Source organism: Macaca mulatta, chromosome 10, assembly GCF_049350105.2.
Source record: "Macaca mulatta isolate MMU2019108-1 chromosome 10, T2T-MMU8v2.0, whole genome shotgun sequence".
NCBI classification, from domain to species: Eukaryota; Metazoa; Chordata; class Mammalia; order Primates; family Cercopithecidae; genus Macaca; species Macaca mulatta.
This window is the reverse complement of record NC_133415.1, coordinates 67,577,902-67,602,575: the sequence shown is the minus strand read 5'-3', so window position 1 is coordinate 67,602,575 and position 24,674 is coordinate 67,577,902. Positions and strand designations below refer to the sequence as shown.

The following is a 24,674-nucleotide window of genomic DNA, read 5'->3' as shown; positions in this document are numbered from 1 at the left end:
TTCTAATTCTGCTACTGCACAAATAAAACAACTCATTTTTTCTCCTAGTGTTTTCATATGAATATTTTTGAGGTAATGATGTACCAATTATTTCATTTTGGGTTACAAATACTACAAACATATGAGACAACCGTGTTCCCAAAAGTGTGTGGTTCACACTTTAGAGGCTGCGGTGTCGATAAAAATGAGAGGCCCTTTTTAATTCTGTTTCAGGACTCCCAGTTCTACATTTTATTTTAGAAACACCCCCTGCCCCCCACCAACCAAAATATACCCCCGTCCTCCACCAACCAACACACAAACACACACACACAAAGGATGCAACGCACTGTGAAAGCAAGCTCAGGGAAAGAAAGGTTATCATTTTATATGTGACAGGGGGAGAAAACAAACTCTGTCAGGAACATACAATTTTCTGAGATGGTATTCAGTGAGAGGCTGAAGTGAGGTAGGGCAGGTAAAGTTCTTATTTCATTGCCTGATTCAAGCAAAAAGAAACTTGCTTGTGTGTGACATTTTCCTTCTGATTTACAATATCTTAAAAATATTTATCTATATTAAAATAAGTTATGGTGATGGTACCATTTGTGGAAACTGATAAGAGAACATCTAATTTCCACTAATACATACCAATACTTAAGAACAGATTAAGTAATATGTTCTAAGGTCTTGGTGACACAGATTTTATTATTTCAAACATGAGAATTATAGTAATTTTTCTCTATATCAAAAATGGTTTTGGGAAGTTAGATAGGAAAAGATGAAGATCTAACATGGTATCTGTGGTGGGTAAGAAAATTTCATATAAATACTAAACAAATTCAAGCAGGACATATGGCTTGGTGTTAATGGCTGGCTTGCCAATGAATGATAGGCACTCTGCAACAAAGGCAGCAGGAATCAGTATCAAAGCATGCCATCAGATTATCAGTTAGTAGTGCTGAAGAATAAAAATGACATGATACCTTACCAAACAGCTACATTGACCTTGTCCCTTCCTTTTCAATGTTTACAATTCAAATATGGATTTACAATTTCCTGCTTGAGATAAATCACTTCAACCTCTGTTTACTCTTAGTAAAGTGAAAATTGGAAACTTAGATTCTGGGACTCTGGAGAAGAAAGAAAACTGATTTTCAATCTTTGCTACTGAAGTTTCCAGCCAAATTATCCATCAAGAATGATTTGCCCAACTGTGTGCACAAGCTGAGTTTGAAGCTTTGTAAAATTTCGGGACACTCCAGTCCCATTCCCAAAGAAATTTGTAGATGTGTGTGTGGGAGCAGGGAGAGGGGGTGGTAAGTGGTAGCTGATATTTTTCTTAACACTTCATGGGAGAAACAAAACGAGCACAGACAGTTCCCAACTTAAGATGGTTCTACTTACAATTCTTCAACTTTATGATGGTGCAAAAGTGATACACATTCAGTACAGTATTCGACAAATTACGTGAAATATTCAACACTTGATTATAAACTAGGCTTTGCGTTAGATGATTTTGCCCAGTGTTCTGAGCACATTTAAGGTAGGCTAGACTAAGCTGTGATGCTCAATAGGTTAGGTGTATTAAATGCATCTTTAACTTAGGATATTTTCAATTTACAATGGATGTATCAGGACACAGCCTCATTGCAGTTCAAGGAACATCTGTATAAGGAATAGGTCTGTCCTTCTGAGGGAAAATGTAGAAAGCAAAGGAAATGATTAGAGGGCAATTCAAGACAGTGTATAGTCACATGATAAATTCCAAAGTACTAAAGGGAAAGCATTACACAACTGGCCAAGCTATTAGTAACTTTCTTTCCATCCATGCCCAGTAGTCCACATTCTTTGTTACCAACTTCTTATTCACTATTAGCAATCATCTCAAGTATTTATTTCTAGGCTCCTACACACTCCAAAGTGTCAATATCCTACTGTTCCTTCCAAAATAGTTCTTGCACAACGCCTCCCTTCTCTCAGCTCCCAAAGTCTTTTACCTTCAACCCCTTTTCCTTACAGCTCGTCTATCAGCCTCCCTTCAAGCTAAACAAAAGCTGCATCATCTTCACCTCTCAGCCCCCGTTCCCATCTACTGAGAGGCCAGCACGGACTCCCATTCATGCAACTGATCTAGGACCTACGAGCCCTACAGACCTGCCCATGACCCAATAGCCTTGGTCTCACTGCTCCTACTCCTCCCTCCATCCCCGTTCCAGTCTTGGACATTTCTTCACTACACACTTTGGCTGAAGAGCATCTAAGTCACTTTTTCATTATATGCCAATAAGACAAATACTTTCACTTCAGAATTCAACTTTGGGTACATCCCCCTTTTCAGCAGTCTAAACCAACCCCTGGGAGGAGTTTTGGTTCTACATAAGCTGAAACAAGCATGCTCCACCCTGTTTCTCCCAATAAATGTATTTCTCCCAATAAATAAATCTCTTTAGCTATAGCCTGAAGAGAATGCATGCAATAGTTATTTCAGGGCCTTGGAAAGTAAAGAGTAGCTGAGGCACTTCTCTAATAATCAGTGGTGTTAAGCTTTTCTTCATATGTTTCTTGACTACATGTATGTCTTCTTTTGAGAAGTGTCTATTCATTTCCTTTGCTCACTTTTTAATGTTTTTTTTTTTTTTCTTGTAAATTTGCTTAAGTTCCTTGTAGATTCTGGACATTGGACCTTTGTCAGATGAATAGATTACAAAAATTTTCTCCCATTCTGTAGGTTGTTTGTTCTGATTATATTTTCTTTTGCTGTGCAGAAGCTCTTTAGTTTAATTAGATCCCACTTGTCAATTTTTGCTTTTGTTGCAATTGCTTTTGGCAATTTCTTCATAAAATCTTTGCCCATGCCTATGTCCTGAATGGTATTGTCTACATTTTCTTCTAAGGGTTTTATAGTTTGGGTTTTACATTTAAGTCTTTAATCGATCTTGAGTTAATTTTTGTATAAGGTGTAAGGAAGGGGTCCAGTTCCAATTTTCTGCATATGGCTACCCAGTTCTCCCAGCCATTATTCCCAGCAAACTAACACAGGAACAGAAAACCAAACACCACAGTTCTCACTTACAAGTGGGAGCTGAACAATGAGAACACATGGACACAGCGAGGGGAACACCACACACTGGGGCCTGTTGGGGGAGGGCAGGGTGGGGAGACCATCAGGAAAAATAGCTGATGCATGCCATTAATACCTAGGCGATGGGTTGATACGTGCAGCAAACCACCACGGCACACGTTTACATATGTAACAAACCTGCACATCTTGCATAGGTACCCTGGAACTCAAAAAAAAAAAAAAAAACAGTAGCAGGTGGATTGAGGAAAACCGAGACTGGAAGCACCACTGAACTAACCGTGAATTTACCATTTTTTGCCTGCAGTGCTTCCCAGCTTGGTGTAGGAAGAAAGCCAAAAGTGGACATCAGTGCAAACGAGCGAACTCCAGGAGAAGCCCCCTAGTTCAGGTTGGAGGAGGAGCAGAGAGTCCCTTAGCAGCAACAGTGGACCCATGAGGAAGGGGAATCTTTCTTTCCCGTCAGAGGAGTTGTAGTCCCCCAAGAGGGTGGGCAGATCCCTGTTGCTTTTTTCTTTCCCTGTACTCTCACTTCTTGGTTGTGGACATGCAGACAGGCACAGGAAGTATATGAAAGGGTAGAATAGATAAAGCTCAAGATTTCCAGAGAAGGGAAGACCCGAGGGAAGCAGTAAGTGCAAGAGAGATGGTGAAGAGGGAAATGTGGAAGAAAGCAACCTCACAGAGTTGTTTATTAACTCCTGGGCTCACCCCTACGTGTGTACACGTGGATCTGATCCTCAATAGCAGGCTAAGACTTTGAGAACTGAACTAAGCGACAGACCACTGCACAGGCCCGAGCCTGGCCAATGGGTAGCACACCCACTGCTATTGGAGGAGCACTGCAAAGGATCTGAACACTGAAGCAGCAGTGGAATGGCAGACACGATCTACACAGGCTGACTGTAACTTACGGACTGCATCCAACTAGGTAAACTGTCTGCTGAAACAAAGTGTATAAAAATTTCCCATAAGATTTAAACAAGACCCAGGATGTCATAATATCCAAAACATCTATGACACAATCTAATATTACTCTTCAGCACAGAAAGAACCAGGAAAATCCCAATGTGCATTGCAAAAAACAACCAACAAATGTTTATACTGAGATAACAAAAAGCTCCAATAAATGTTTCAATACTCTTGAAATAAGTGGAAAAAAAAATTTCAACAAAGAAAAGATATAAAGAAGAATCCAACATTACAACTGAAAAACACAACATTCAAAATAAAAAACTCATTGGTGGGCTCAAAGGCAGAATGGAGATGACAGAAAAAGTCAGTGAACTTGAACACAGGTCAACTGAAATGATCCAATCTGAAAAGCAAAGAAAAAAGAATTTATCAAAAAATAAAAATAGGTAAACAGAGCCTCAAGGAAGTGTGAGACAATACTAAAATATATAACTTTCATGTAATTATAGTCCCAGAAGGAGAGAGGAAAGACTATAGTGCAGGCAAAAAACCCAAAAATTAGCAAACAATGGCAGAAAACTTCCCAAATCCAGAGGAAGACAAAAGCCTATGAATTTGAGAAGCTTGGCAAAACCCAAACAGGTTAACCCCAAGAAATCCATGCCAAGGTATATTGTAAAGCCAATGTATTGAATGTAAAGCTGAAAATGAAGTTTTAAAAGGAGAAGAGAGATCAAGTAAAATAGATGTGATGAGTGAAAAAAAAGAGAAAAAGGGGTTAAACAGATTGACAAACATATGTCTCATGTGCAGAAGTCTGGTGCACCAAGAAACTAACTCCAGTATAACTAGCTTTGGCCACTTGCTCTCATATTCAAACACATGAGAAGTCAAATTCCAAGCCATCAAACTGACTGAGCAGACCCCCTCTTAGCCATGGGGACCCCAGAGAAACCTTGGAAATCAAGTTCCTGGACATGACAGGATGGGAGGTAGGACATGCTTTCTTATACTCCCTCCTTTGCTAACTGTCACGGTTTTCATTCCTCAGGGTTCAATAGAAACCAGCCCATTGGAAAGACTTGCTTCACCTCTGATTTTAACCAACTGTGACTGCCCCTACCTTCTGCGGTTTCCACACAAAGGACCAGCATTGCCTCCTGATAAGGAACCATCGACCGTGGAGTGGTTCTGGCCAATCTACAGGGTGCACAGTGAATGTTTCCATGTCCTCTGCTTCACCTTTTGACATCAGAGGGCCAAAAACTCTACCCTTGCATCATGCTAACCCTGCCAGTTTTTGTTAATGCAACCCATGAATAGGCATAAGCTCAACTGTGCATGCTCATGTTTCTCCTCTCATACATATTCATGACTCCTCCTATAGCTTATTAAATATGCACATTCAGCCACTCAGTTCAGCATAAATTCCTGCTCCCTTTTCCCCTCCCTTAATGTGTCTGCTTCTGGCTTCTGGCTGGAGGCTACACTTCCCAGCCTGTCAGAATGGCCACGCTGCAGGCCTTATAAAAAATAAAGCTCTCCTTTCCAAATTTACAAACCTTGTCATTCTTCAGTTGACACATGCATCAGAATCACAGACATAAAAAACCCGATTGCAGAGCCTCATCCCCAGATTTTCTGGTTCAGTAGGTCTAGGACGGGTCCTGGGAATTTGCATTTCTAACAAGTTCTCAGGTAATGCTGATGTTGATGACATACTTGGAGGACCACTAGCTTTAGGTATAGTCTTTTAAGAAGAGTTAGGTCTTTGACATTAAAAAATAGCTGTTGAATCAGCCCACATACAAGTGACAGATGTCACATTTGCACGTCTCTAATCTGAGGAAGACATATGATGAACGCTTAGGGTCAAGTGCAGGTGAGTCAGTGGAGGAACAGACATTGATATCTGCTGACAGATAAAAGGTCTCCTCTGTTAACTGGATACCTTGGCTAAACCACTGGGAGATCTGTTTCTCTTTGTAGTTCCACCAAAATTCTTCTTTAATTTGTCAGTGAACAACTCACAGCAGCCCTCCAGCAGATGAAAATTTTATCAAAGTCTCCTCAGCACCACTCTGCAGACAATCATCTGTTCCCTCTGAATACTTGAATAGATGAAAATATATTTTGGCACACAAGCATAACACATTCAAATGTGCCCAAGTATAAATTTCCCAGATGCCAATTCTGTAGCACTTCTAAAAGAAGAGATGAACAGTCAATGGATCTGACAAACAAGTAAGACCAAAGGAGTCCACTTATGTGAATGGAAAAATTAATTGCATTTAACAACTATCAGCTCTAAAATAACATATTACAGTCAAAAGAAAAAAAAAGTAATTAAAATAAGAGAGAAGAGTTCCTAGCAATTATAGGACAAAAGCTGAAATACTGTTTCAATTGCAATGCATCTGACTGTTGTATCATTTCATATTAAGTATATAAAACAGAAAAAAGAAAAAAAATCTAGGGTCTAAGCCACTACCAAGAAGAGCTCAAGTTCTGTGGACTAGTGTCATGATCAAATTCACATTTTCTTCTTGGTAAAATTCACACTTTCTTGAAGAACTGGCTCCTCTTTCTTTGGAATCCTATGTAATCACAGTATGGAATGAGGAGAACTAAGCTTTGGAGAATACACTAATTGAAGAGCATGTTAGATATAATGTTACATATCCCATCACTATTTCTGGAAGAACTGAAGAAAGAGGAGAAAAACTTTAGGCAATACACATTATATATGTCATCACAATTAATGTTCACAATAATAGCAAAGGTTTTCATTTGAGTGAAGACACTAACAGATGAAAACATTTCCTATAATTTAAGGTGGGGAAACAGTTTATGCAATCTGACATAAGTGAGGCAGTTAACTGATACAGAAAAATAATTTGCCCTCAATGGTGACAATCTGCTAAATTTAGATAAATCTCCTATTAGTTGGCATTCACATGTATGGTAAGTAATTTAGATAAGGAAGTGATAATTATTACCAGTGTTTTTTAATGGGACAGCCTAAATAACACATTTCCAAATGAACAGAAATTTACTAAAATAAAGAGACATCTGAATACCAAATATCAGCAATAAACTGGAAAGGGGTAGTGGAAAGGTAGGAAGCTGCTGGTAGTGTACGGTGAACCAGTAATCCAGTCAACTGCGGAGTTAATATGGCTAGGAATCGTTGTGACTTCAGTTACCATGCAGCCGCAGTCTCTCTTCTTGACATCGTTTACTTCTATAAAAGGAAAACGCTGCTTGGGTCTGCCTCAAAAGGTTTTTATTTTATTTTATTTTTTATTTTTTGATCTGATCAATGGGCCAAACACCAGTGAGGTCCACTCTGAGGACCAAGAAACAATGGGTCAGAAAGGGTCCTAGGCCAACAACCACTCCAATTAACCAGAAACTGGGATGAGGACAGCAAACGTGGGAAACCAGGATTATCTGGACTTAATGATCTGAGGGCTGCAGGTGTGACCTAACCTGGCTTAGAGAGCTAACGAGATGAAATAGCGCACACATTAAGTTATAATTATTTAAGTTTCAGAGAAATAATGCATGAATTTGGGCACGAATGATAATGAATGGTCTGCTGTAATTATTTTTGGACAGGGGTCATGGGTGAGGGCTAGGGGATGAAGGGCTGATCCAATATGGTAAGTATATAGCTACCTAAGACCCATTTCCAAGAGACTTGGCTGCTATCTGTTAATTCAAATCTGACTTTGTAGAAATTAACTAAGCCGGAGGGGGGGCGGAGCAAGATGGCCGAATAGGAGCAGCTCCAGTCTCCAACTCCCAGCGCAAGCGACACAGAAGACCAGTGATTTCTGCATTTTCAACCAAGGTACTGGGTTTATCTCACTGGGGAGTGCCCGACGATCGGTGCTGGTCAGCTGCTGCAGCCCGACCAGCGAGAGCTGAAGCAGGGCGAGGCATTGCCTCACCTGGGAAGCGCAAGGGGGAAGGGAATCCCTTTTCCTAGCCAGGGGGACTGAGACACACAACACCTGGAAAATCGGGTAACTCCCACCCCAATACTGCGCTTTAAGGAAACAGGCACACCAGGAGATCATATCCCACACCTGGCCGGGAGGGTCCCACACCCACGGAGCCTCCCTCATTGCTAGCACAGCAGTTTGCAATCTACCGGCAAGGCAGCAGCGAGGCTGGGGGAGGGGCGCCCGCCATTGCTGAGGCTTAAGTAGGTAAACAAAGCTGCTGGGAAGCTCGAACTGGGTGGAGCTCACAGCAGCTCAAGGAAACCTGCCTGTCTCTGTAGACTCCACCTCTGGGGACAGGGCACAGTAAACTAAACAAACGCAGCAGAAAGCTCTGCAGATGCAAACGACTCTGTCTGACAGCTTTGAAGAGAGCAGTGGATCTCCCAACACGGAGGTTGAGATCTGAGAAGGGACAGACTCCCTGCTCAAGTGGGTCCCTGACCCCTGAGTAGCCTAACTGGGAGACTCCCCCACTAGGGGCAGTCTGACACCCCACACCTCACAGGGTGGAGTACACCCCTGAGAGGAAGCTTCCAAAGCAAGAATCAGACAGGTACACTCGCTGTTCAGAAATATTCTATCTTCTGCAGCCTCTGCTGCTGATACCCAGGCAAACAGGGTCTGGAGTGGACCTCAAGCAATCTCCAACAGACCTACAGCTGAGGGTCCTGACTGTTAGAAGGAAAACTATCAAACAGGAAGGACACCTACACCAAAACCCCATCAGTACATCACCATCATCAAAGACCAGAGGCAGATAAAACCACAAAGATGGGGAAAAAGCAGGGCAGAAAAGCTGGAAATTCAAAAAATAAGAGCGCATCTCCCCCGGCAAAGGAGCGCAGCTCATCGCCAGCAACGGATCAAAGCTGGACGGAGAATGACTTTGACGAGATGAGAGAAGAAGGCTTCAGTCGATCAAATTTCTCAGAGCTAAAGGAGGAATTACATACCCAGCGCAAAGAAACTAAAAATCTTGAAAAAAAAGTGGAAGAATTGATGGCTAGAGTAATTAATGCAGAGAAGGTCATAAACGAAATGAAAGAGATGAAAACCATGACACGAGAAATACGTGACAAATGCACAAGCTTCAGTAACCGACTCGATCAACTGGAAGAAAGAGTATCAGCGATTGAGGATCAAATGAATGAAATGAAGCGAGAAGAGAAACCAAAAGAAAAAAGAAGAAAAAGAAATGAACAAAGCCTGCAAGAAGTATGGGATTATGTAAAAAGACCAAATCTACGTCTGATTGGGGTGCCTGAAAGTGAGGGGGAAAATGGAACCAAGTTGGAAAACACTCTTCAGGATATCATCCAGGAGAACTTCCCCAACCTAGTAGGGCAGGCCAACATTCAAATCCAGGAAATACAGAGAATGCCACAAAGATACTCCTCGAGAAGAGCAACTCCAAGACACATCATTGCCAGATTCACCGAAGTTGAAATGAAGGAAAAAATCTTAAGGGCAGCCAGAGAGAAAGGTCGGGTTACCCACAAAGGGAAGCCCATCAGACTAACAGCAGATCTCTCGGCAGAAACTCTACAAGCCAGAAGAGAGTGGGGGCCAATATTCAACATTCTTTTTTTTTTTTTTTTTTTTTTGAGACGGAGTCTTGCTCTGTGCCCCAGGCTGGAGTGCAGTGGCGCAATCTCAGCTCACTGCAAGCTCCGCCTCCGCGGGTTCACGCCATTCTCCTGCCTCAGCCTCCCAAGTAGCTGGGACTACAGGTGCCCGCCACCTCGCCCGGCTAATTTTCTTGTATTTTTAGTAGAGACGGGGTTTCACCGTGTTAGCCAGGATGGTCTCGATCTCCTGACCTCGTGATCCGCCCGTCTCGGCCTCCCAAAGTGCTGGGATTACAGGCTTGAGCCACCGCGCCCGGCCATCAACATTCTTAAAGAAAAGAATTTTAAACCCAGAATTTCATATCCAGCCAAACTAAGTTTCATAAGTGAAGGAGAAATAAAATCCTTTACAGATAAGCAAATGGTTAGAGATTTTGTCACCACTAGGCCTGCCTTACAAGAGACCCTGAAGGAAGCACTCAACATGGAAAGGAACAACCGGTACCAGCCATTGCAAAAACATGCCAAAATGTAAAGACCATCGAGGCTAGGAAGAAACTGCATCAACTAACGAGCAAAATAACCAGTTAATATCATAATGGCAGGATCAAGTTCACACATAACAATCTTAACCTTAAATGTAAATGGACTAAATGCTCCAATTAAAAGACACAGACTGGCAAACTGGATAAAGAGTCAAGACCCATCAGTCTGCTGTATTCAGGAGACCCATCTCACACGCAGAGACATACATAGGCTCAAAATAAAGGGATGGAGGAAGATTTACCAAGCAAATGGAGAACAAAAAAAAGCGGGGGTTGCAATACTAGTCTCTGATAAAACAGACTTTAAACCATCAAAGATCAAAAGAGACAAAGAAGGCCATTACATAATGGTAAAAGGATCAATTCAACAGGAAGAGCTAACTATCCTAAATATATATGCACCCAATACAGGAGCACCCAGATTCATAAAGCAAGTCCTTAGAGACTTACAAAGAGACTTAGACTCCCATACAATAATAATGGGAGACTTCAACACTCCACTGTCAACATTAGACAGATCAACGAGACAGAAAGTTAACAAGGATATCCAGGAATTGAACTCATCTCTGCAGCAAGCAGACCTAATAGACATCTATAGAACTCTCCACCCCAAATCAACAGAATATACATTCTTCTCAGCACCACATCGTACTTACTCCAAAACTGACCACATAATTGGAAGTAAAGCACTCCTCAGCAAATGTACAAGAACAGAAATTATAACAAACTGTCTCTCAGACCACAGTGCAATCAAACTAGAACTCAGGACTAAGAAACTCAATCAAAACCGCTCAACTACATGGAAACTGAACAACCTGCTCCTGAATGACTACTGGGTACATAACGAAATGAAGGCAGAAATAAAGATGTTCTTTGAAACCAATGAGAACAAAGATACAACATACCAGAATCTCTGGGACACATTTAAAGCAGTGTGTAGAGGGAAATTTATAGCACTAAATGCCCACAAGAGAAAGCTGGAAAGATCTAAAATTGACACTCTAACATCGCAATTAAAAGAACTAGAGAAGCAAGAGCAAACACATTCGAAAGCTAGCAGAAGGCAAGAAATAACTAAGATCAGAGCAGAACTGAAGGAGATAGAGACACAAAAAACCCTCCAAAAAATCAGTGAATCCAGGAGTTGGTTTTTTGAAAAGATCAACAAAATTGACAGACCACTAGCAAGACTAATAAAGAAGAAAAGAGAGAAGAATCAAATCAACGCAATTAAAAATGATAAAGGGGATATCACCACCAACCCCAGAGAAATACAAACTACCATCAGAGAATACTATAAACACCTCTACGCAAATAAACTGGAAAATCTAGAAGAAATGGATAATTTCCTGGACACTTACACTCTTCCAAGACTAAACCAGGAAGAAGTTGAATCCCTGAATAGACCAATAGCAGGCTCTGAAATTGAGGCAATAATTAATAGCCTACCAACCAAAAAAAGTCCAGGACCAGATGGATTCACAGCTGAATTCTACCAGAGGTACAAGGAGGAGTTGGTACCATTCCTTCTGAAACTCTTCCAATCAACAGAAAAAGAGGGAATCCTCCCTAACTCATTTTATGAGGCCAACATCATCCTGATACCAAAGCCTGGCAGAGACACAACAAAAAAAGAGAATTTTAGACCAATATCCCTGATGAACATCGATGCAAAAATCCTCAATAAAATACTGGCAAACCGGATTCAGCAACACATCAAAAAGCTTATCCACCATGATCAAGTGGGCTTCATCCCTGTGATGCAAGGTTGGTTCAACATTCGCAAATCAATAAACATAATCCAGCATATAAACAGAACCAAAGACAAGAACCACATGATTATCTCAATAGATGCAGAAAAGGCTTTTGACAAAATTCAACAGCCCTTCATGCTAAAAACACTCAATAAATTCGGTATTGATGGAACGTACCTCAAAATAATAAGAGCTATTTATGACAAACCCACAGCCAATATCATACTGAATGGGCAAAAACTGGAAAAATTCCCTTTGAAAACTGGCACAAGACAGGGATGCCCTCTCTCACCACTCCTATTCAACATAGTGTTGGAAGTTCTGGCTAGGGCAATTAGGCAAGAGAAAGAAATCAAGGGTATTCAGTTAGGAAAAGAAGAAATCAAATTGTCCCTCTTTGCAGATGACATGATTGTATATTTAGAAAACCCCATTGTCTCAGCCCAAAATCTCCTTAAGCTGATAAGCAACTTCAGCAAAGTCTCAGGATACAAAATTAATGTGCAAAAATCACAAGCATTCTTATACACCAGTAACAGACAAACAGAGAGCCAAATCAGGAATGAACTTCCATTCACAATTGCTTCAAAGAGAATAAAATACCTAGGAATCCAACTTACAAGGGATGTAAAGGACCTCTTCAAGGAGAACTACAAACCACTGCTCAGTGAAATAAGAGGACACAAACAAATGGAAGAACATACCATGCTCATGGATAGGAAGAATTAATATCGTGAAAATGGCCATACTGCCCAAGGTAATTTATAGATTCAATGCCATCCCCATCAAGCTACCAATTACTTTCTTCACAGAATTGGAAAAAACTGCTTTAAAGTTCATATGGAACCAAAAAAGAGCCCGCATCTCCAAGACAATCCTAAGTCAAAAGAACAAAGCTGGAGGCATCACGTGACCTGACTTCAAACTATACTACAAGGCTACAGTAACCAAAACAGCATGGTACTGGTACCAAAACAGAGATATAGACCAATGGAACAGAACAGAGTCCTCAGAAATAATACCACACATCTACAGCCATCTGATCTTTGACAAACCTGAGAGAAACAAGAAATGGGGAAAGGATTCCCTATTTAATAAATGGTGCTGGGAAAATTGGCTAGCCATAAGTAGAAAGCTGAAACTGGATCCTTTCCTTACTCCTTATACGAAAATTAATTCAAGATGGATTAGAGACTTAAATGTTAGACCTAATACCATAAAAATCCTAGAGGAAAACCTAGGTAGTACCATTCAGGACATAGGCATGGGCAAAGACTTCATGTCTAAAACACCAAAAGCAACAGCAGCAAAAGCCAAAATTGACAAATGGGATCTAATTAAACTAAAGAGCTTCTGCACAGCAAAAGAAACTACCATCAGAGTGAACAGGCAACCTACAGAATGGGAGAAAATTTTTGCAATCTACTCATCTGACAAAGGGCTAATATCCAGAACCTACAAAGAACTCAAACAAATTTACAAGAAAAAAACAAACAACCCCATCAAAAAGTGGGCAAAGGATCTGAACAGACATTTCTCAAAAGAAGACATTCATACAGCCAACAGACACATGAAAAAATGCTCATCATCACTGGCCATCAGAGAAATGCAAATCAAAAGCACAATGAGATACCATCTCACACCAGTTAGAATGGCAATCATTAAAAAGTCAGGAAACAACAGGTGCTGGAGAGGATGTGGAGAAATAGGAACACTTTTACACTGTTGGTGGGATTGTAAACTAGTTTAACCATTATGGAAAACAGTATGGCGATTCCTCAAGGATCTAGAACTAGATGTACCATATGACCCAGCCATCCCATTACTGGGTATATACCCAAAGGATTATAAATTATGCTGCTATAAAGACACATGCACACGTATGTTTATTGCGGCACTATTCACAATAGCAAAGACTTGGAATCAACCCAAATGTCCATCAGTGACAGATTGGATTAAGAAAATGTGGCACATATACACCATGGAATACTATGCAGCCATAAAAAAGGATGAGTTTGTGTCCTTTGTAGGGACATGGATGCAGCTGGAAACCATCATTCTTAGCAAACTATCACAAGAACAGAAAACCAAACACCGCATGTTCTCACTCATAGGTGGGAACTGAACAATGAGATCACTTGGACTCAAGAAGGGGAACATCACACACCGGGGCCGATCATGGGGAGGGGGGAGGGGGGAGGGATTGCATTGGGATTTATACCTGATGTAAATGACGAGGTGATGGGTGCAGCACACCAACATGGCACAAGTATACATATGTAACAAACCTGCATGTTATGCACATATACCCTACAACTTAAAGTATAATAAGAATAAATAAATTAAAAAAAAAAAAGACAAAAAAAAAATTAACTAAGTGAAGGCAGGACTATGCAGAAATGTGCTAAAAATTTTACTTAAAAACTGTTTTATTTTATATTTAATGCTGTTCCCCATTTATTATGTTTTAACGAAGTTCATATGCTTTTTTTTCCTTTAGCTTTTTGTTTTCTTACAGATATAGTTGAAAATCCATTTGTAGCTCCACCTGATATAACCCTCTCCTTCTTCTCCAGTGGGTAAGCACTATTCTGATAAAAGAATGTATCTATCTCATTCATGTCTTTTATTTTTACTACATATTTTCTTTTTTTTTTTTTTTTTTTTTTTTTCAGACAGAGTCTTGCTCTGTCGCCCAGTCTGGGGTGCAGTGGCCGGATCTCAGCTCACTGCAAGCTCCGCCTCCCGGGTTTAGACCATTCTCCTGCCTCAGCCTCCCGAGTAGCTGGGACTACAGGCGCCCGCCACCTCGCCCGGCTAGTGTTTTGTATTTTTTAGTAGAGACGGGGTTTCACCGTGTTAGCCAGGATGGTCTCGATCTCCTGACCTCGTGATCCGCCCGTCTCAGCCTCCCAAAGTGCTGGGATTACAGGCTTGAGCCACTGCGCCCGGCCTATTTTTACTACATATTTTCATAACCAGAAACACTATATCACATCATTTTGTGTTTCAAAAACATGTTCCAGTCCTCATTTTAATAATCCACAAACATCATGAAAGGTTAAGTAAAGAATTCTAATCCTTAATTTCTGAAGGACTATAGACATTTTTTCTTTAATGAGATCTTTCAGTCTTAAAGTATCTGTAATTAAAAGAAAAGTTACCATCTTGCTGCTTTTGTACAATGCCTTGAAACAAAGTCATCTCGTATTTTATTGCCCTAAGACGTGCTAATGACATTTACATTCACTGCACAGCGTTTTAACACCTTCAAACATAGTATTTTTATGTTAATTTCATTAACAGTGATACTGAGAAAGCTGTTCAGTAGCACAGCAGAATGCCAGAGGAACTCAAGCCCATCAGATCCGAAGATCATGGCACCCTGCTAATAAAACAATTAAGAGCATCCCGCAGGGAAAGACAATTCTGACAATTAACCTTCAATGCCAATTAGTACCAGTACTTTCTGAGGAAAAGTCATACTTTCAAAGGAAGATAAAAAATTTAGTTCCCAACCTGAATCATTAACCAGAATAGGCATATTATTTAAATGAACTCTCAGTTTAGGAAAAAGTTTAAGATCAAAAACCACTTAATAAAAATACTATGTGGGAGACACATTATTTATTTACCATGCCTCATTTCACAAGACAATTAGAGAGGTAATCATAGCTATATAAACAATTTCTTCTAACTAAATAAATAAGCAAACAAGCTTTACTGAAGGCAGTGGGGAAGGTAGAAGGATAACCCCAAAATTAAATTTTAAGTTCTAGACAGTGTCAGTGTGTGTGCTCTAAAAGTTCCTTTTTCTTTTTGGTGTCTGGAATTCAGTACTGATTTTATCACAGAAATAGCATTACATGCTAGCTTCTCAGCAAATCCACAAGAGACTATTTTATCCATAACACAGCAGGAACATTGCTGGTAAATATAATCTACTCAGCATCAAGTGGCCAGGGTTGTAGGTGGTGGGAGCTCCAGGAGCTCCAGAGAAGAGTGGCTGTGGCAGAGAACTATTCCAAAATAGTTCAAAAGTGGGGGGCAACAAAGCCAGGTGGATCCAGCAGCCAGTATGGATGTTGGGGGGCTATTTGTGATTTAAGAACTGCTTATACTAAAGAATTCCCCCAAAGTAATCTCAGTTCTATATAACTATAATATGTTTGGAATTTGTATACATAAATCAACACAGTTCAACAAATGTATACATTAAAAACTTTCAGTGTTTTACTAATAGATGACAATTCAAACACAAGAGGGATATTGCATAAGCAGAAGTCCCAAGATGGAAATATATTTTTCCAAATGAAAACAAATCAAATGAAATTAGAATCTAACTCCTCAAATTATATTTTAGCACAACAGAACTATACTACAATTTCTTCAAAAAGTTAATAAGCACACATAGTAAAAAGACACTCCAATGAAAATAGAGATTAAAACATATTATAAAACAATAAACATCAAAACTGTGTGATACCAGTTCAAAAATGAAAACACAGAGTACTGGAACAGGAAGGCCAAGAAATAGACATAATGCTGTATGTGTTTTCATTTTAGGTAAAGCGAGTTTCTTCAAAAGGGAGATGACTATAAGCAGGGAAAGGTTATAATAAATGGCATACCAATATGGGGAAGAAAAAAGTTGGAGCTATGCTTTATAAACCAATGAACCCCAGGTGTATTAAACAAATATTTCAAAAAAAATTCTGAAAAATAAAATAATTAAATCACAGGGAAAATAAAAACAAACGTTGACTAGTTCTGTGGCAGAGTTTAAAATTACCAAAGAAAACACAAACAACAGATTAAAGCACATGAAAAGTTGATTTTAAAAGTAACAAAATTACATTTACGTAGAAAACACTACAAGAGTGACAAAATAACTAAAATCAAATATGAGAAAGCAGTTACAAGGAGTTATAATGTTTTATGGAGTGTACACTCAATCAGGGGAAAACACACATGCTTTACTTCCCACGATTCTGAGAGGCAATAGTGACCTTGTTCTACTCATGTATTAATAATTTTGAAAACCAGTACAAGCCTCTTGTAAAAATCCTGTAACAATAAACAAAGTGATTATAACAAGGTTACTTCCTTCTGACCTAACTGAAGGAGATGTAGCCAGTACATGGAGCTCCACTGTGTACATTCCTCTCTCCCTGGGAAAAGGAGACAGTCTGTCATCATAACCGTGTACCAGTCTGTACCAGCCTCTGCTGCCTGAAGGAACAGCAGCAGGACCTCTGTCTGAGGTTCCCACAGAGAACAGACAGGTGATGTGACTACAGTCTAGACTCCATGTACAGGATTCACTGAAGGGGTTGTCAGTAAATCGTGTTTTAACTGTGTATCTTCCCATTACTCCTGCTGTCAGCACTAGAGCCTGTGAGTTCCCAAGCGTGGACTGCCTCTGAAGAGCCCTACATGGTGACCTCTCATCTGCCAGCCAATTATGGCCACTTTCTGGGCTGAAGGCAGATATAGCCTCCCACCACGACTAATCCTGCTGCCTGGAAATAACCTGCCACTCCATTCTACATTGCCAGAGCCCTTGTCCCATTGCAAAAAAGCAGGAAATGCTGCATTGGTAATAATCACTGAGGGATCACTGAGTGCTCACTGCTTTGGGCTGGTCATCTACAACTGCTGACCTCTGATCTTCCTGGCCAGCTCCAGAGTACTCACATATTTCCCCTGCTCAACTTACCTTTATAAAGTTGAAAAAACAGATGGAGAGATGAATGGGTGGGTGGATGGATGTGGATGTGTACCCAGGTTGGTGCTCCACCAGCTGCTGTTAGAGCATCTTTGACGGACATTATGCACTTCCTCCAAAAGCATAACGTCCTTGGTCCACGCTATGTCTCCTTCATTTCTGAGGTACCTCCCTGCAACTGACTTCTGCTTACAAACTTGGCTAACCCAAAATAAACTACATGCTTTCCAGCCCCCATCTCTCCAATTCCTATGTCACAACAGACTCAATTATATAGTGCGCAACCATTAAAAACTGTAATTATAAACACTATGTATAACATATGACATACAAAAAGGGGCCTAAACATGCCAATGTCTTTCTTTCCCTCATTCTTACATAGTTCATCCCAAAAACTATTAGGCAGGCAAGAGCAAAGTAGGCATCAGCATGAGAGTGGAGGCAAATGGCATGGGCTGAGAAAAGTTTCTGCACTATGGAAGGGTGAGGGCCGTGATAGCCAAGCATAGCCATGCTCGTGGTCTGAGCAAGAAGAGGAGGGTCCCAGTGTGAGGAGGAGGGCAGAATAACAATATATGGTTTACATAATGGAAGCCAGGTTCATCACTGTCAGAAAAAGGAGCTAGGAATAAGTGAGAAAACTATAATTAACCCTATGGTATTGGGTTGGGATTAGAAGTATTGGTGTATTGGTATAAACTCCTCCTTAGCAATATAGATACTGAAATACAGATATTTCAAACTACCAATATAAATAGATATAGAAGTACAGTTGTAAAAGTTGTACACAAACACAAACACACACACATTTTCCTAGCTCTGTTCACAGAAAGGATATGGAAGCAGTGACACTCCAGTAGCAATGAACACACCTGGTTGCTAAATATCATTCTGTACCAAAAGGAACCAGGGCTCCTTGGAGAATTGGTTAGCTTGAGGAAAGTACAAGATGAGTCTGGAATATCTTGTGTCAGAAAGTCATGAAGTGCTTACAGAACAATGAGGACAAGTGAAAGGACACGAGAGCCAGCTTGAAGAAACAGTGGCCAAATCTAGGACAACTTGATATTGAAATAAATAATGACAAAAAACAGACCAAAACCTAGTAAATAAAATTGCAAGCTGTGTGACCCTTTAAATAGATAAATGGCAAGAAGAGAAAGTTCTTACAATGAAAATCCAACTAATAAGTGTAGAAAGAATGATGAATTTTTTTTAAAATCACAATTTGGCAACAACCATCAGAATAACAATTAATTCAGCCAAAAAAAAAAAAAAAAAAAAAAGACTGCATTCTAAAACCAGTGGGTGAAAGTGGTAATATTCCATAATGGAATGGAAAATTTACAATATCAAAGTACCTTCAATCTCAAAGTACTTTCCCACACACTTACTAATAACAAAGAAGAAAAGAGTAACTCCCCACTGGGGAGGCCTGGCAGCTGCACCTTAGTTGAGTGATCAAAGTGAACATCATCAGTCATGGGACAAATGGAAACTGTATAATGAGATATGAGAAAAACAGCATCATTTCTCTGATATTCCTGCCAAAGATGCATATTAGTCTAATCATAAGGGGACATAGTCCATTCTCACACTTCTATAAAGAACTACTTGAGACTGCGTAATTTATGGAGAAAAGAGATTTAATTGATTTCCAGTTCCACAGGCTTACCAGGAAGCATGACTGGGAGGCCTCAGGAAACTTACAGTCATGGCAGAAGGCAAAGGGGAAGCAAGGCATGTCTTCTCGTGGCAACAGGAGAGGGGGTCGGGGGGAAGTGCCGCACACTTTTAAATCATCAGATCTCACAAGAACTCACTCACTATCAAGAGAACAGCATGGGGGAAATCCACCCCCATGATCCAATCACCTCCCACCAGGTCCCTCCTCCAATATTGGGAATTACAATTCAACATGAGATCTGGGTGGGGACACAGGGCCAAAACATATCAACAGACGAATCCTACATTTATGTAGAGGGACATTCTACAACATATCTGACCTACTGTTTACAAAACTGCCAAAGTCATAAAAGTCCTTCCTCTGATATTGGGAATTACAATTCAACATGAGATTTGGGTGGGGACACAGAGCCAAACCATATCAACAGGTGAATCCTACACTTATGTAGAGGGACATTCTACAACATCTCTGACCTACTGTTTTCAAAACTGCCAAAGTCATCAAAGTCTAGGAAAGGTCAAGGAAAAGTTCAGGACTGAAAGAGAATAGAGAGAGGTAACAACCAAATGCCAGACAGGAATAGGATTAAATATGGGACCCACAAGGAACACTGTTGGGACAAATGGCACGACTTGAATGAGGTCTGAGGATCCAATGGTAGAAATGTATCAGTGTTAGTGTCCTAATGTAGATGTTAGTGTTTAAAGGAAATACACAATGAAGTATTTAAGGATGGCAGGACACTATTTACTTTCCAATAATTTTGAAATTAAAAAGTTCTTGGTACTATTCTTGCAACTTTTCTATGATATTCAAATTATTTTCAAAACAAAAAATAGACATGATACCAAATCCTCTATGTATGTTACAATTATAACTATTAAGATGAATATAAATAATAGAAATAAAATTATTAAAAGAAACCATTGTGTTAAGGTTTTGCATTTGAGGGGTACTTTTTAACTTAAAAAATTCCTTTAATGTCTTATTTCCGTAAGAACAACTTTTCAGATAATTGTTCACATTTAATTAAACAAGACAATGGGTATTATAAAAAAAGTCCTCCCGCCAAACAGAAGAGGAACAGCCTATTGAAGCAGTCTCACCCTTTTTATACCTAATCAGCAATTAATTCTAAGAGGCACATGTTCCCCCATTGCCTAGCTAACTTGTTTTCTCACAACAATATATACAAAGATCTCTGAAAATTAAAATGAGATACCTTGATTTAGATGTGTGGCTTCCATGATCTGAACACCATTCACAGAGCACTGGGACCCACTCAAGGGTATCAGAGTCACTGTCCCCCCGATATTTTCAAAGATGCAATGCTCACTCTCCAGGTCAAGGCCATGAAGAACTAAAGTGGAAAAACAAAGTAGAAAGAATTTTTCCCCCTTTTGTATCTACTGCAATGATTCCCAACAATTTATCTATCAATTTATTTATTTTCCTTTTGATACTCCACATAAGTATCATGAAGTGAACATTTATGTTTAGTGAAAAAACCGAACTTCAGGAGCTCATGACATTCACTGATAGGACTGGAAGATCCTTAGAATGTTCTTCAAGGGGTCTGGACATTACCTGTGTAAGAAAATCAGTTCTGGGATGTTAACTCATTTCATCTTTGGGGAGAAAACAGTTGAGTAACTTGTTTTAACTGAATACCATGGAGTTGCCCTGTTTGATACTGAATAAATTTCCTCCATCAGCCACCCAGAGGCCACAGAAAATAGAAGCAAAAGTGCTCCATGGGTCAAGGACTTACTGAGACCTCTGCACTAACAGGCACTGCACTCCAGGAGCAGAAACCCAAGGTGAACTTGGCATGACATGAATCTTGAAAAGCCCAAGAGGTCTTCAGAAGCCATACTGAGACGCCTGTTGCCTAAGCCTGTGTCAATTCTGAGACCTCTCAGGGCATGCAGCTACTGAAGTTTATCTATTCATGTATAACTCTCCTGGATTCTTGTTTGAAGAACGGTCAAACACAGATATGATCATCTGTCAAATAAGCCTACGTGATTTTAGGCACAGATCTTGGCTAGTGCCTTGGGAGTACAAGCCAACTAGTTTCCACTGGATCCACAAAATTGTACTACTGATCTGTGATCACAGAAAACGTGTGTTCTTACCACTTACCATCATTTATAGCTACCCCAAAGATCAAACACACAACTTAACAATTAGAAGAAGAGGCCTGATGCCTAATTCTACTCAAAAATAGGTGAATCTGGGGACTTCTAGAAAATGGTTTTTATCTCTCTCAGTCTCACGATAAATTGTAAATATCAGGTTGGTGCAAAAGGAATTGCGGTTTTTGCCGTTACTGTTGCACCAACCTAATACACGTAGGAACATGCTAGGATTGGCTCGATTAATAGCTTATACTTGGCGAGAAAGCAGGTTTGTTGCCAGCAATTCTAAAAGCAGTTGAGACAACATAATTCTTCCCCTGCCAATCCCTACCTTGCCACACACATATACACACCCACCACCAACACCACCAATTGCCTAAGTTATCCTCCTAAAGCCTGGAAGGACCTCATCTGTGTAGGCTAAGTCACTGATTATCTGTGAGTCCTGTGAAGACTTTCAGGAAACCCAAAAAGCCATGTTTCCACATGTGTGTATGCTGTGTTTTCTCCTACTTTCTGTTGTCATCTTTGTGAAGCCAAGTGTCTACAACCCTACTCTTCAAAAGACCTATATCTTTTATCTGTGTCTGTTGGTATATTTCCATCAATCATTGTTCCATCGTGAGACAATGTAGAGTGATTTAAGTAACTGTGTTCCTCAAAGACCTGACAAGGTATGGAATGTAGGGTGGGGGAAAGGGTTTATTGGCCCATTGTATTCACCAAATTAGTTGTTCTGCATTATTCATTTGAGTTGTATTCTAAATTACAGAAATATATATATATATATACACGTATATATACACACACACACACATATACACACACACATACATACTGACCAACACTGTACTTGAAAAATAATTTAATTTTCTATAATTACTTCAATGTCAGTCATTCAAAAAGGTTCTTCCTTGAACACAACCTTAAAAAAATCATTGGGAAGAGATCACTGACAAATATGCTCACCAATATCTTGCTCCGTGGAAGCATCTTCTCTACCAACATAGGTCTGACCTTCCTGGGAAGAAAAGCCAAGCAAAATGTATTAGTAAGAAGAGAAGGAATAGCTTGTTTCTTCATGTTTCACTTAAGCCCAAACAACATAGTGACCAATGGGATGAACAACACCCTGGCAGGCCACAGCTTCAACGGAACGAGAGCTCCCCACAGCTCTGTAAAAAAGCTCCAGTTGTCTGGAAAGGTTTAATGTACAGCAATGGTGAGGCCCTGCTTTGGCAGCGTCAACACTTTGCTCATGACAGGAATATCACTGATGTTCCTGATCCTTTCTGGGAGGTTCTCCAGTGGCCAAGATATTCTTTGTGTCTAAAGATATAGTTTATGCAACTCTGCAAAACACAAATGCAGTAGCTTTCTCATTGTAAGTTATGGGTCAGAGAGGGCACTAAGGTCAAGGTCACAGAGGCACCCATTAATACTGATGCGGAATTCTGTACTCCCAAGATGAACTGCCTGCTTGGAACCAAGCCCAATAATGCAGGTGAGAAGCACAATTTCATAATTACCACCAGAGACCAGGAAACTGTACATACAACAAAATCCCCCCAGCTGTTAGCAACTTCTCTCCTTCAGTCTGTGTGCCTTTTTGTTCCTTACCTTCCTCTTGCTAATCCCACAGAATAGAAGGCAAACCAATGGCTCATCATTTAACTTTAGATAACAAGGGAACTTTAAATACCAAATCCCAATGAGCTGCTGAAAATCCCCAAAGGGCTCAAGGATTTGTCGTATATTCTTTAATTTAATTTAGTTGTGTTCATGACCATAGAATATTATAATAAACCTAGTTAGTGTCTAATGGAGAAACTGGAAACAAAATTAGAATGTTCCACTTAATCAGTTTCTACCTTTAAATGATATAAGATGATTCCAGTACTCAAAAGGTCATCATCGATGCCAATTAAATGAGGCAGTTCAGAATCCAAAACAACTCCAATCCCTTCTTTCCTGAGGGCTAGAGTTTGTTCCTGAAATTAAGAGGAAAAGAAAAAGAAAAGGTTACTTTGGGAAAAGAGAACTTCATATTAGGTGTTCTTCAGATTGTCAGAATGGGCAACATTTTATTTCTCATCTAAAAAACTGCAAGAAAAATGGACCTTAAACTTTGTGTTGAAATCCTGGCAGGTAGTAAGCAAAGTGAACTTGGAACATATAAAAAGCACAATATAAAATGAATTAAACTCATTGCCTGATATACAACCTCTTCAAAGCAAATCTTCCTTCAGAAAGGTTCTAGGAACATCCAAACTACAAAGTAAACTTTCTCACTCTTCAGAGCCTTTATGTCATTTAATATCAAGATGTCGCCTTAGTTGATGGTTTTCTCTCCACTTACCATGGCTGAACTGTGCATGGTCCTGAGAAGAAGGCTTCCTGTGCATTAGTTACCCTGCACCACAAGAACCTGGCCCTCTGATTTCTGTGCCATCAACTTCTCCTATCCACTTGATCATTCCCTGCTCTATATTAATATGAATCTGCTATTCACCTCCCATCCCCAACCCTCACCACGTCTTTCGGCCGTGCCTCTCCTTCTAGCTACCATCAATTTCTCTGTGCCTTTTAGAGAAAACTACCTCCAAAAATTTCCCTATACCTACAGTTCTTCAGTTCCTTCCCTCTCACTCTCTCTCGAACTTGCTCTATGAAGGCTATTGTCTTTGGGACTCTTCTTTACCGACGCTGACTCTCTTGATGGTCTCCTTCTGTCTCTTGACTTTACCTGCCATCAATATGCTGATGACTCTCAAATTGCATCTTCAGGACAGATGTCTCCCTTAAGTCCTATACTCATATACATACCGTATATATGAGTATACCATATATGTCTGTGTGTGTGTGTGTGTGTGTGTATATACCAACCCAACTCAGTTTATCTATGGAGACGTCAAACAGGCAGCACAAATTTAACACATTTAAAAACAAAACAAAAACCTTGATTCTCTCTGCCTCCCAAACCTGCAGACTATCCTATCTCAGTAAATACCAACCTTTCCTGTTTGGCCCAAATACCACGCTTACACTTTGACCCTTTCTTTCTCTAAACTCTACATATGTAGTGTTAACTCTACCTTCAAAATATGCCCAGAATCTGGTAACATCAAACCACCTGCAGCACGTGCCTCTGACCCAAACCATTGTCTTTCACCTGGGTTACTGCAATAATCCAGGTCACCACTCATGTGTCCCGTGATACACACTCAACTCAGCAGCCAGAAGGCCATCAGGGCAGGTCACT

At 40.1% G+C, this 24,674-nt stretch overlaps 1 protein-coding gene across 25 annotated transcripts in view; it reads right to left on the bottom strand.

The window, feature by feature from the left end:
• Window positions 1-24,674, bottom strand: part of KIF16B (kinesin family member 16B) — a 314,850-nt gene that overhangs the window by 142,563 nt on the left and 147,613 nt on the right. For all 25 annotated transcript variants that reach the window (XM_077951170.1, XM_077951172.1, XM_077951175.1 and 22 more), the window contains 3 exons: window positions 23,284-23,403; window positions 22,382-22,433; window positions 20,494-20,631 (listed from right to left, as the gene is read on the bottom strand). In XM_077951170.1, coding sequence (XP_077807296.1) covers window positions 20,494-20,631; window positions 22,382-22,433; window positions 23,284-23,403 — 310 coding nt within the window. The remainder of the gene's footprint in view (window positions 1-20,493; window positions 20,632-22,381; window positions 22,434-23,283; window positions 23,404-24,674) is intronic.